At 41.9% G+C, this 14640-nt stretch overlaps 1 protein-coding gene across 4 annotated transcripts in view; it reads left to right on the top strand.

The window, feature by feature from the left end:
• Window positions 1-14640, top strand: part of LOC137525789 (uncharacterized) — a 311742-nt gene that overhangs the window by 249848 nt on the left and 47254 nt on the right. For all 4 annotated transcript variants that reach the window (XM_068246991.1, XM_068246989.1, XM_068246988.1 and 1 more), the window contains one exon: window positions 11938-11980. In XM_068246991.1, the coding sequence (XP_068103092.1) occupies window positions 11938-11980 (43 nt within the window). The remainder of the gene's footprint in view (window positions 1-11937; window positions 11981-14640) is intronic.

Raw genomic sequence — 14640 nt, 5'->3', positions numbered from 1 at the left:
TTATCCCTTGGTGTTTGCCGCAATTTTTATTATGTTATGTTTTTCCTTGTCTTTTTCCCCTCTTGGTTACTTTGGGAATGGGTTTATATATATAGGGGCCACAGTGTCATCAGATGTGGATGGCAACCCAGGAGATTCTCTATTTAACTTGGGATCTTTTCCCGGAGTCAGATGTGGTGTGTGTCTGCATACCTCAGCACTAGGCGGAGGGGAACATATTTCTACAACTTTCTGACCATCTGGTCTACTTATCAGTCTACTCTATAATATACTTTTTCTGGGCTATTTTTTTTATGTATCTGTGGGAAGAAATATATATGACTTATTATGGTAATTTCCAGAATTTTAAAGAACTGAGTAGTATGCAATTAAAGTGACCTGTATATTTGTGCTCTAAAAGGACCACCTCTTTTGGAATCTAAACTTATCTTATGTATTTAGTGGCCATACACTATCCAGGTCAGTGAATGAGGTCTAGATTATACAGATCAGGAAACTGATTATTTCTATAGTCTATAGTCTTTCTATAGTCGCAACCTGGGGACACTTCTAAACTGACTCCGTTGGAAGTTAATATGAACTTCTTATATTTTGGGCGGGAATTTTAAACCAGCCGGGACACCCCTATATTGAGATCATTAACCTAATTCTTTCTCTTATATTACAGATGTTGTAATATCGGCACTCTGGTATTATTGAGGAAAAGATTTCTGACTAGTGACACTAAAATCAAGCCTAACCATGGCCTTGATTTCAAATTCCCTCCGATGGACTTAACAGCTATAATAGCATTAAGCCTGCTTCTTTGGGGTCCTTCTGACTGAACAAGAGAGAAAAGAGAAGAGCCTCTTTGGTCAAATACCAGAGTGTCGACTTGTCTAGTGCAAAGACAACAATATACAGCCGACCTGTCGTATCCTACCTAATACGACAGAGTTGAACGGCACGAAAACAGATTATCTTATTGACTTCTATGCGATAGATAAGATTCAAGAAAAGTAGAAAGAAGATTGTGATCAAATTATGTGACCAATCTCTACATTAAAACAAATGACAAACAAAGACTACTAAACTATTACATATACCCATTCTATCTTTCAAGAACGGCCCGCTCCTCCCACCCGGGAGCGTCTCTTGTGGGGTGATCAAGCCCACTTTTTTTATATCCCCGTCAACTGTAGTATGACGGCCACTTTTTATTATAACCCCGTCAACTGTAGTATGACGGCCACTATTCCAGTCAAATATGACTGACACTATATACAAAATATTACACAGAATTTAGACAGACAGACAGTACTGGGAAAGCGGCAGAAATAAATTCCCTAAGGGCGGGAAAGATTCTGTACTTACCCAGAACTGGCCTGTCGGCCTTTCAGCTCTCCTCCGCTACGATCCGAGTCACGGCACCAAATGTAGGCCACAAACTTATCTTAAACAAATGTAAAACAATTATAAACTAACTTTAAATTTGATTAGTCAGATAATTTGGTCAGCGCATGGCATGCCAAGTGATTCTGACTATATGAAATAATACACAGACAAGAGCGGTCAGGTATCAATAGCCAGAATGAAATTTAATAGAACTGGGAGTGGTATATATAAAGTTTCTCAAACCACAAATTTGAAACATGCGCAGAAGCTACAGTATACATCTTATAGGGAAACTTATAAAAAATCTCTAAACCTTTTGTTACAGGAAATCAACAAGTGTGAAGCTGTTTGGCTGTGCGCCCAGAACATGTGGTGGGCCATTAAGGGAAATGTAGCATAGGTGTGACAACGGATATAAGCTTGTGGTTTAGGCTTCAAAAGAATGTATCTGTTTAGCGACATTCAATATAATGGCCAAATCATACTATTACATCCCATCCTATCATATGGAAATACAAAGTATATATGATTAACTTAGACTGGACAATATGGTGACCTTAGGCCCATGAAGCATCCTCTGCTAAGCCTCAGTACCAATTACCTTAACTAACAGTTTCAGCTAATACAGCAGATATCATAGTTTCTTATATATGTATTTTAATATATGAAGATACAAAATGGAGGATGCTATGCATGTACTGTCCTATTTCTGAACTATTGACAGGATGCATGGGTTGGTAGGGGTTTTATTGTTGGGTGTGTTACTATCAGATAGAGGCAAGAAGAGGCATTGTGGTTTGTGTTACAGGAAAGAGCTTTTGCAAAACTACCTTTAATATGAAGACTCAAAGTGATCGTATAGTATTGTTAATATATGTCTTTATATGTAACTAATATAACCAATATGGACGCCTCTGAACAACATGGTGTCTGAACAGTCGCTAAGCACTGCAAAGCCTTATGATATGCCTTGCGGGTTACAGAACTAAGCAATTCCTAACACTATGTTTATATAAGTATATGTTCCTGTCTATCCTACTATATGGTTATACGCATGAGCAAGAAAAGGAATATGTGTTAGATGTATTAGGTATAGCAAATGAGTAATAAGGGTCCCAAGGTCCACTCCCACCTACCTAAAGGCCCCTACACCTACCTACCTAAAGGCCCCTATACCTACCTACCTACCTACCTAAAGGCCCCTACACCTACCTACCTACAGTCCCCTACACCTACCTACCCACCTACCTAAAGGCCCCTATACCTACCTACCTACAGGCCCCTACACCTACCTACCCACCTACCTAAAGGCCCCTATACCTACCTACCTACATACCTACCTATACTGAAGGTCCCTTTACCTACCTACCTAAAGGCCCCTATACCTACCTACATACCTACCTATACTTAAGGCCCTATACCCTGCTACCTATACTGAAGGTCCCTTTACCTACCTACCTAAAGGCCCCTATACCTACCTACCTAAAGGCCCCTATACCTACCTACCTAAAGGCCCCTATGCCTACCTACATACCTACCTATACTTAAGGCCCTATACCCTATATACCTATACTGAAGGTCCCTTTACCTACCTACCTATACTGAAGGCCCCTATACCTAGTTAACTACCAATACTGAAGGCCCATATACCCTGCTACCTATACTGAAGGCCCATATACCCTGCTACCTTTACTGAAGGCCCATATACCCTGCTACCTTTACTGAAGGCCCATATACCCTGCTACCTATACTGAAGGCCCATATACCCTGCTACCTCTACTGAAGGCCCATATACCCTGCTACCTATACTGAAGGCCCATATACCCTGCTACCTATACTGACGGCCCATATACCCTGCTACCTATACTTAGGGCCCCTATACCTTGCTACCTATACTGAAGGCCCCTATACCTTGCTACCTGTACTGAAAGCTACCTATATTGAAGGCACCCATACCTAGCTAGCTATACTGAAGGCACCTTTACCTCGCTACCTATGCCTGGGTACCTATACTGCGGGCAACTATACCATGGATCGCACAATTCTTATGTGCAGGATTCGTTAGATTCGAGATTCGAAAGGTTCGAGATATTCGAGAACCTTTTTAGATTCGGATCCGGATTCGGATTCGAAGAAATTGTGGATTCGTCCCATCCCTAGTTATAACACAACCATCCGTACTATGTTTTCACAGGTTTGCTATACATTACGTTTAAAAACAGAATAACTTTTAAGTAGACTTCTAATGAGAGTGACAGCTTCTGTTGCTGCCCTTATTCTGAGAAAATGCTAGCTGCATGTTGATTGCTTTAATGCCTCCTGACTACTGCAACAAGCATGCAGCAAGTTGAAAAAGAATTCAATTCAATTCAATTCACTTTATTGTCATTGTGTAACACAACAAAATTACTTTTCATGACAACCCCACGGTACATATAGGGAACATAGTGATAGTAACAAGGAAGAGAAGAACTTATACAAGTATGCCAGGTATTACAGATATTTAAACAATTTGTACACAGTGTTAATTATTTCAGAGAGGATTCAGAGTTCATCAAGTTTATGGCGGATGGTAAAAAGCTGTTTTTCAGTCTGTTTGTGTGTGTGCGGATTGATCTAGAATGTTTACCTGATGGAAGGAGCTCAAACAAGGCATTTCTAGGGTGAGTGTTGTCCTTGATAATGTTTTAGGACCTTCTCACGCTGCGAGTATTATACAAAAGTTCCAGTGATGGTAGTTCAGTGCCAATAATGGCTTCTGCTGTTTTAACAACTCGCTGCAGGGCTTCTCTAGTAGCCTTCGTGCAGCTGTTGTACCAGGCCGTCATGCAATTGGTCAGAATGCTTTCTATAGTGCATCTGTAGAAATTAACCAGCAGCTTATGGTTAATTTCTACACCTGGCATGCATGCTCACTCTAAGTTAGAGACTCAGCAAGTAATATTGGCACATCACCATGACAACCAGGATCTATAATTGTTTTATTATCTATTAACTGTCAACTTATTACAAGTGCATGCCTGCCAGTAGCAGGACAGTTGCACATCTAGACGTCATAAGTGTGCAGTCGCCAGGTTGCCATGGCAACATGTCTTGTGCTGCGGCGTCACTGCGATCTGTGAGCAGTTGTAATAGAACTGTTCGACTGTCCGGCGACTGATTGGCATGTACTTTAACCTCACTTATTCGGGCTTCGGGGTCCTCTCTGTGAGAATTCAGCCGAGGATCAGCGTGTCACACTTTAGCTAACAGAGCCAGGAGCACCAGTGTGCGGCCAACTAACTGAATGTTTATACAGGTAACTCCCTCCAGCAGTGACTTGTAAAACACAGACTATGTAAAACTGCTGCTCTCTACCATTTGGTATTTTCTTCTGTCAAACATAAAATTGTTACATGAGGGATTAAAATTGATTTACTGGTAAACCTTACAGCATTTTAAAGCGAACATAGCATTGTTCATTAGTGGGTTTTTAACAGTTTTATATGGAGTAACTTTTTATTTTTTTAGATTTTTGTGATGGATGTCCTCAGTGGCGTACCTACCACAGGGCTGCAGGTGCTCACAGCCCCAGGTGTAGCCATGGCTAGTTTTGTCGCTCTGGGGCTCAGTCACTGTGTTCTTAAATCTGGAACCTTTTTTCATAGTTCGGGGAACAATTGGGAAGATAGCAGCAGACAGTGCAGGGGACTGTACTACTTCCTGCACTAGTTGTAGCACCCTTCCTGTCCCGTGGGCAACGTGTCTCCTCACTTTTGTTCTCAACACACAGCCTGCAGTGAGTGAAGGTACAGAGCAGCAGGGTGAGTAGAGAGAATGATTGCTGTGCTGCAGCTGGGATATTAGCAGGAAGAGGTGGCAGGATGTGTTTAGTGCTTCAGAAGTTTCCTGTCATTAGTAGCCATGTGCACTGGCTGATGTCATACCAGCATGCCCTAGACTATTGATTATTTATCCTGATCAGAGTAAATAATCAATAAAGCTGGGCAGTCTGCTATTGCAAAAGCCAGTAATACAGGTACTGACAGCTGACTTCTGTAGTGAGCAGAGAAGCAAGCCAGCTCCCCCTCCCACCCTGTTGTTTTCCTCATGACCCTTTCCTCTTTTCAGATTTTGGTGTTTCTTTTAACAGCATACCCCTGCCAAACATCACTGGTGATGTCTGCAGTCCTGGTAAGAGGTCTCCCTGCCATTTCTCCTCTCCCACCAGGCTCTTTGTCTTGTGCCTCTACCTCTATATTCCCCTCCCCTCCTCCTATGCATCCCCCTCTTTCATATGTCCCGTTTTTCTGGCTGTCCTCAGAGGAGCTCACATTCTAATTGTGCCATAGTCATAGTCTAATGTCCTACCATATTATTAGTGTATTTATAATAGCACTAACATCTTCTCCAGCACTGTATAGAGTACAGAGTTTTATAACGGCTAGTTCTGTCCACATCCTGATGACTCCTTTTCCCCAAAAATCCCCCAAAATTTGCAGCGAAGCGCTTAGCGCCCCAACCCATCAAACCTCCCATCAAGAAAATCAGTTGCCTTTTTTTTTTTTTGAGGGGGTGTGGGGGGGGGGCTGTAAATCAACACCAGGTGTCAAATTTCCTAGGCACACCACTGGATGTCCTCTGAGTATTAAAAACTAGTTAGAGCAGGATGTGGGCGTAACTACAAATACAGGGCCCCTCAAGCTAAATTCTGATGCCCCCCAATAGTCACACTCCTCCATAGATGGACCTTTGTTCAGGAGGAGGGATTGGGCCCCCTGAAGCCCTGGGCCCCCCTGCAGTTGTAGAGGCTGTTCCTCCAACATTCTTATGATTGGGTGCCTGACACTGATATAACAAGTCATACAAATTAATATTTTTTGAAATAAAAAATTGTACTAAGGGAGGTTTAATTTTTTGTGGCGCTTCACATAATGGTTTGACCTGCAGGTTATGTATCTATAAATATTCTTGTTTCACTGGCGTCGGTAGTAAAAATGTTTTGGACTAGTCCATTTTAGCATTGGCAGCTCTTAGGAATAACTTTATTTTAAAAAGCACTCCCTGCGGCATTGTGGCATTCGAGACAGGCCAGCCAAGATCTTTGTGTAGATTCTTTCCAGGGAGTGCATTTGAAAAGAATAAAGGAAATACTGAGAATTCCCCATGAGAAGATGGGCTAGTCCGATATCTGTCATATCTGTCAGGTTTTTACTACCTACTGTATGTAATGTGACAGCAACATAAGGGAAAAGTAATTTACAGTGCATTTTATGCTAGTATAAATGTACATCTCATATATACAGTACATGATGATTCACGTGCATTTTAGATTTTAAAATGTTTCACTTAAGTGGTCCTTTAATCTCAAGTTTATTTTCAGTTCAGCTTTAGTCATTATCAACCAAATTATGAGACAGAATGAAAACAACACTTTTTGCTGTTATTAACACCTGATAGGCAAACCAGCGGGTAGAGTTCCAAAGCGGAAAGCTGTAAGATGTCATATTTTCCTGATTTAAATAAAAATGTAGCACATCTTATTTTTAACAAGTCATAATAAAATGCTTCATTTTAAGGTAGTGTTGGTAGCAATATTACTAACTGCGTATGCCCCCTGCAGTGGCTTATCTAGGAGAAATGGCAGGTATGGCAAATACTGAAATGGCGCCCCTATCCGAACATCTGACACGCATCTTTTAGAGAACATTTCTATATTGCTATAATATCATCTTAAAAATACAAATCCAGCAGCTCATCAGTGTATTCATTTTGACCAATGACAAAAAGATAACACAAATGATAGGCAGATATTGATGACATGCAGATATTACCAATGTCAAACTGATAATACCATTGATAGGCAGATATCAATGACCTTAAAATGATAACTGTTGTCCAAGCATTGTACTTATGTACACACCTTTAGTAACATAACTATTTAAACCATGAAATGGCATTTTCGATGGTAAAATGATTTTTGTGAAATTTGCAAGCAACATTGAAGGTTAATTGAATACACACAGGGTGGACAATTTTAGTTACTTCAGGCAGAGGAATTGGCTATCATTTGAATCATCCTCTTTCGATCGATTTATTTTTGACATTTTTTACTTGGGAAAAAAAACATCAGTTGTTCAGAACTTGTTGTTCAGCACTCAAACTTGTTGTTCAGAACTCGATGAATGTATGGATAGCTTAGTGCCTCTTTTATGCTATATGTTGAAAAACTGATGTGTTTTAACTTTCCATACCAGTGCATTGTGAAAGAGCTTTCAGTTAAAACATGTACCGATAGGTGTCAGCAACCAGAGAGAGAATCTGATTCTTGGCGATCTGCAGTATCCCCAAGAATACAGATATACCTGATTATTGGGGATCTGCAGAATCGCCAACAATCAAATATGTCTAACTGTTGGAAAACCTTACGGTATCTACCTCTGTAAGATCACTAACTCAGTAAAAGGTAGAACTTTTACAGCGTTGCGATCAAACATATCGGGTATAGTGGAGTTCCTTCGCTCTACAACAGTAAAAGTTATAGATGATGGTTTCTTCTTGGAATAATCTCAAAGCACTCAGTTTGGATTTTTATATAAATTTGTATTTTTCAAAAAGCAATATATTTACAGCGGAAAAATATGAATCTTCAAGATGATCAAAGTTCACAGTTCCATGAAATAACTTTATCATGCAGATAATGAATTGTAGATCTAAGGTTGGTTAATGTTGCCTATTTCTGTGTATCTCTAGTAGTTGCTGAGAGAAAACATTCAAAAATAAGGCTCATAAAAAAATGCTAACTTTCCATGCTTAATGGCCTTAGCTAAATATTCAATGCTAAGAATGCTAAGAATCACCAGAATATAATATCAATAAGGCATACCTCTCGTCAATTATGTAGAAGGTCTCACCCCAAGATAGCTGTTGTCGAGATGTGTAAAACCTGCCCATCCTACCTCCCTTTTTATACCCAATTTTCAAAATGGCTGAAAAATCGGAATTTCCCACTGATGTATTTTTCATAGCTTGGAATGTTTTGTGCGTCATTCAACGTATCTTATTTACAAAGTCTGACATTTAACTAATGAGGGTGATGTCTTAATTAATTGGGTACATACGCAGGTAGACATCTTGAGTACGTTATGACCTCCCGATAAGAGAAATGTCATGAGACACTGGGTCTCCAGAATTAAAAACATCTCCCATATCTATGTTCCATGCTTTATTTACTTATTATGACATCTGTGTCTTAACCTCTTGACGACCAGCTAACGCCGATTGGCGTAAACTGGTCGCCTGCGGGTTACCATGGAAACGGCCGCTCGATCGAGCGGCCTTTCCATGTCAGTTCACGGAGGGTGTCTCCGTGAACAGCCGGAGAGCCGCCACTCGCGGCTCGCCGGCAATATGTAAACAGGCGGGGGTAAGGCAGATCGGCGATCCCCGGCCTCTGATTGGCCGGGGATCGCCGCATTCTCATTCGCCGGCATCTGTTGTAGGCGGCGCAGGACGGATCTCCGTCCTGCGCTGCCCATAGGAGGAAGGGAAACGCCGGAGGGGGACGGAGGCGGAAAATGGCTGCGGAGGGGGGCTTTGAGGAGCCCCCCCCCGCCGAACGAACAGAGCCGGCGGCGATCAGACCCCCCCAGCAGGACATCCCCCTAGTGGGGAAAAAAGGGGGGTAGTCTGATCGCCCTGGCTCACTCCTGATCGGTGCTGCGGGCTGGAGAGCCCAAGCAGCACCGATCATTGCAGGAAGCCCTGGTCGGCAAGTGGTTAATTGGCCTGAGGTATGCCCATTTCTTTCTGAAATGCTGTCGGCCATCTTGGCCCACCAAAATACATAGGCCTGTAACCAACAGTATTCAGACTTACAGTACATTAATACTTATTTAAACACTATACTATCCTTAAAGAGTAATCAAATATTGTAAATACTGATCAGCAATCTAAATAATTTCATTCTATAATTTTTTTTATGAAGAAATCATTAATTTTATAACTTATAAAAGATTACAAAAAACCACCAGATGGCAGTGTACTAGTCACAATGACCTACCATAACCATAACATAATGTCTGCTGTCGTCACTAATTTCAACATAAGATATTGTTCCCAAAACAAAGAAAAACATGGCAACCTTGGTCTGTCTAGAATTGCTATCTAAGTCTCCATAAAAGTAAAAACAATTTCCCTTAGCCTGGTTAAAATATATTCTGAGCATTTTACTATTTGCACTTGTTTAAGGATTAACTCTTTCTGGCATATAACTGACACTAATTCTTGAAATGCATACATATCAGCTTATTTGAATCATCATAGTTAACTAAAAAATAATACAGAAGACAGGGTTTCAGTGTGGTTATAACAGAAATCTGACATAACCTCTTGACACCTGAGTGTGTAAGTGTTTTGGTGCAACAGTAACCTTTGGACCACCGGGGTAGTAGGTGGTCAAATAAGTAGAGAAGACTCTACTGCAGTCAAGGACACCTGGAGAGGGAGTCCCTGACTGATAAGGAGCAGTGTCCCCTCTGTAGAGCAGGGGGCCCCTGCGGAAAGGCTGGACACCCTGCGGGGGGTGACAGCCAGAAGGTCAGACAGGCCAGGTCGGCAACAGAGTATCAGATATGCAAAGTACCAAATCAGAGATCAGAAGACTAGTCAGGAACGCGACAGGTCATAACAGATATCAGAACAAGGCCTAGTCTGAGGTGTGAGGTCCGTGATCTCAACACCCTGGAACTATGCTAGAGAATAACACAGATGGTATACTGTATTCCTAGTCTGGGGTGTGAGGGCCGTGATCTCAACACCCTGGAACTATGCTAGAGAATAACACAGATGATATACAGTAACAGGCTAAGTGTGGATTCCCAGGTCCTCCTGGTTCCACCACACTGAAGGATCTGACTAAGGTCTGAGTGCTAACGCATAGGCATTCGCAATGCCAGACAACCAGCAACTGAACAGCAGGAGATATATATAGTAAAGCGCTCCACAGCGCCGCCCAGCTCCCATCAACCAATCACTGACTGAGCAGGGATCAGCTGACCGCCCTGATCAGCTGATCTTCCTCCTATTGGTATAAAGAGCTTGTCTTGCAGCGCGCGCTCGTAGCTCTCCATCTGTGTGCACTACTAGGTCCAGACAGCCCAGACACATATTGCTGCGGGGAAACCGCCGCACTGGACGCGGAATCCGCCGCCTTACCGTCAGAACACAGGCGGCCCCCACACCATTCCTCCCATGTGCACCACCAGTTCCAGACAACCCAGACGCATGCTGACGCGGACAAACCGCCGCATCAGACGCGGAATTATCAGCAACCTTACTGTCAGAACATGCGGCGGCTTTTCCGCTATTCATCACAAAACACATATTTTAAATGTAGGTTAGGGTGGGGACCCCAAGAGAAGCCTGCATGTGGCATCCCTGCTAGCATGCTTCACAGCGTGGGACTGATGTCTCTACCAAAAAGAGAAGGGTAAGGTCCCCCAATAATAAGTTGTATTAATGTGCAATGCATACGTTTGCCTCCATTATTTGTATTGTGAAATGCATTCGTTTTTAATGCACCTGTTCTACTGCATTGAGCACAGTTGTGCCTTTGTGAGGCGTATTAGCCCTATGCAGTGAGTGTTTGTCAAGTGCATCTTGGTTAGATGCGCGACCATTTCATTGAATTTCTTCCTGAATAAAATACCACCTATTATGCCATTATGGTAGAAAGCAAACGTGAGTGAAAAAAAGTTAAAAGTTAGATATGTATCTAAGTAGTGGGAAGCCTCTGGATGGTTCAGATCCTCCTCAAGCCCACTGCTCCTGTCCAGGACTATCTTTTCCTTGTGACCACTTTCCCATCTGAGTATGAGCTTCTCTGCACTAGGCATGCACAAGTCAGCTCCGCACACGTCCAGTAGAATGAAGAAAGGTGCTCATGCTTGGAGTACACAAGCTGTGCACAAGTGGATTAAATCTCCTGAGCATGCACAGACCTTACTCGCACATGCCCAGTACAGATAAGCTCATGCTCGGACGTGGGCGTGGCCACAAGAACATATTCAACAAGCATTTGTCGAATATGTTCAGAAGGACCTGGTGCTGGAATGGTGCAAACTAAGAGGATCTTGGAAGCCTCTGAACTAACCAGAGGCTTCGTAGTACTGAGAAAAGTTCCTATTTCTTAACATTTTGTTTGATTCAGGAATACTTTAAACATTATCAATTTTGTTTACCTGGAGTGTGATAAGTTTTTTCATGTTTGTCCAAATTTCTCATATCAGTATGTGTTTGTACAAGTCAGCATTAAGACCTTGCCCTGTGTCATGACCAAGGTAGCCTCTTCCCAATACAATGACATTTGCCAACCTCTTTTTTTATGAAAGCAAAGTGAATTTCTTACAGTTGTTGACCATTTTGTGTCAGGACAGCTCTAAATACCAGCTGCATTTTTCTCGGAAAGTCTTCCCATTACGCCCTAAAAAAAGATAAGTCTGTGTCCTTCGTCTCTAAAATGTCCACATAATGGAAGAAATTACCGGTAACCACTCTGTGTGAACTGTTTTCTTCTTTTTACAGACTGAAAACCCTAATGGAACAAGGCCACAGCCTCCACACAGCAGTGAGTTAAATTATTTTTCTGCACGGTGCGTTACTGCTTTCCTCTCAGCTGCCATGCCGTCTGTGAAATGTAACTCTCTCCTAGCTAAAGGGAACATAATTGTTTACAACATCTAAGAACATTTTGCCTTAATGAATAAAAAACATTTTTGAAATACTTTGTATTTTTAAGAAATAAACCTTTATGTCCTCCAAGGAGGTCACTGTGAATGTGTCTGCAGGGCTTTACCTTACATCCCACCACTATCCACTGTTTGTCTTCCATTTATCGCGGAGGAGGCTATGTACTTTACGTATTCGGACAGCTCCTAGCTTTTTCTGCTTTTGTTTCCCTCTATCCCTGCACAAGATGAATAGAGCGAAATTAAGATTAAGAAATGTAAAAAACAGATCTTAACATTTTTTTCTGTTGCTCAAAATTACCATTGAATGCATTTTATGATCTCAACTGAACTCTACACAAGAAAAGCTTTGTACACCTGCTCGGTGGTTCTCGGTAGCGTATATACAAATCAGCCGCCGGGAGATTTGCAGCTCAGCCTGCTCCTACAAAAGTCCTGGCTGCATTAATTACTATTCCCCCTCCAGGTCGCATTGTATAGTGGGGGAAAGATAATTTGGCTTTCATCTATTGCTGGTGGCCAAATTACAGTGTTTTTTATTATAATTTGTGCTGCGTCTTTCATCGGTGCCCAAATTACTCACTGAGTGCAACTATAGCCGTAATTCTTATTATGGCCTATACCGGCGCTGGCTGTGCCCAAATGTCTAGCATGTTTTTACAGCCTTCCTCTTAGAAGCACCGACCAGCATCCCCCCAATCCTCCTCAATGATCAGTAAGCAATCATACTGCCCAATTGTCTTAACCAAGTACAGGCCAAGGGAATTATTCTCCTACTCCCCCGCTGTACTGCTCCATTGGACGCTGCACTAATCCCTACAGGTAGCGATGAAAAAAGTGCCTTTTTTTCACAAATTTTCACGAAAATAATGGATAATCCAATTTTTGAGTGAAAATGTAATTTGAAGTTATAAGACAATACCACAAACCTTTGCTGATTCCGCAAATATATTTTTGTGGAAGTAGAACAATTGTGAAAATACATTTATAGCATATTCAGGGGTTGTCTGGTGTCTGATTGGTTGATAGCGATGGTTGAGAATGAAAGGACATTGGTTCCTGTTTATTTTTGCATAACCAAGCACATTTTGAATATGGCCCTTATTTTTGCAAACGAAAATTTGCATTTTTGCATTACTTTTTTATATTAGTTTTCTGTGATATTGGCACCAATGATTTGAGTAGTAAGATAGGGTGCTCCTTTGCCTTTCCATTTCACGGAATGCAAATTGTTAGTTACCAACAGGTTCACGCTGGTCTTAAAATGCCAAACATCTCACTTGTTTTGCCAAATGCTCTAATCTTTTTGAAATGACATTAATTGAGATATTTACTGTATAAGTCAGTAATTTACCTCACTAGTCTGTAATTTTACTTTTCAATGCGGTAAGCCTTAATGAATTGGCATTTGACAAGATGTTTGGTAAAATCAGCTTTTTTATCTGCATTACCGAATGCGTTAATGCTTAGTGAATAGGAGCCAAAAGGTTTCATCAATACCAACCCTCCACAGAAATTTTAACTCTAAGGCTGCTTTCACATTAGACGTTACAGGCGCACGTTAGTGCAGCCTGTAATGCAGCCCACCGCACAGCAATGAAAAATCAATTGGCTGTTCACAGTGCCCACGTTGCGTTACATTGTAACGCAGCACGTCAAGTTAAAGTGACATGCTTTACGTTATACGCGGCTAAGTCATGTTAGACTGTTTGCACATGCTCAGTAATGTTGGAGGAGGAGGTCTCCCCTCCTCCTCCTCGGCCAGCCACATGGCTAATTAATATTCACTGCATGGTGTGACGTGCAGTGTTTACTTCCTGGAGTGCCGCCCTTTGCTGGCGGGACCACGTGATGCGGATCACGTGGTCTCTGCATCCATAGCACAGAAAAGGCGCACCAAGAGCTGCATAACGCGGCTCTTGGTAGCGTCCTCCACTAACACCACCAGGCATTGCGTTAGGGGCACGTTATGCGACCTATAACGTCCCCTAAATGCAATGTCCTGGTGGGAAAGGAGCCTTTCAGTGATAGAAAGAGAAAAAAGGAACCAAGCTTAGTTATAGATATGCTTGGCACTGTTCATACACATCATATGCATATATGATGTTTATCTCATCATGTCACACATCAGTTCAGGGTCAGGGACACTTTAAAGAGGAACTTTAGTGAAAAGGGGGAAAAATCAATATATTGCAAAGTGAGAAGTTAAAAAATAGAAGCGAAATCAAGCAGTGATTGATATTCACCATGTAATTTGTTCATATTGTTTGATCAACAATCAGCCTGCACGTCATCATTTTTACTACTGGCAGGCATGGGGCATGGAAAAAATAGACAGCACCAACTGCCATTATCTATAACCACACCCCCTAACAATACAATAGGCTAAAAGGTTGTTCTTTTATAGATAAACATGTCACGGAGGGAGATACTATTTGCTTGGCAGTTGGAAACAGCTGTTATTTCCCACAATGCTCACAGACAGGAAACTGTCAGACTCCGGACCTTGGTGCTGATATCACACTGTGGGAGGGGTTTC

This window comes from Hyperolius riggenbachi, chromosome 7 (assembly GCF_040937935.1).
Source record: "Hyperolius riggenbachi isolate aHypRig1 chromosome 7, aHypRig1.pri, whole genome shotgun sequence".
NCBI classification, from domain to species: Eukaryota; Metazoa; Chordata; class Amphibia; order Anura; family Hyperoliidae; genus Hyperolius; species Hyperolius riggenbachi.
Note: the sequence above shows the minus strand (reverse complement) of the source record. Positions and strands in the feature narration are given on the sequence as shown.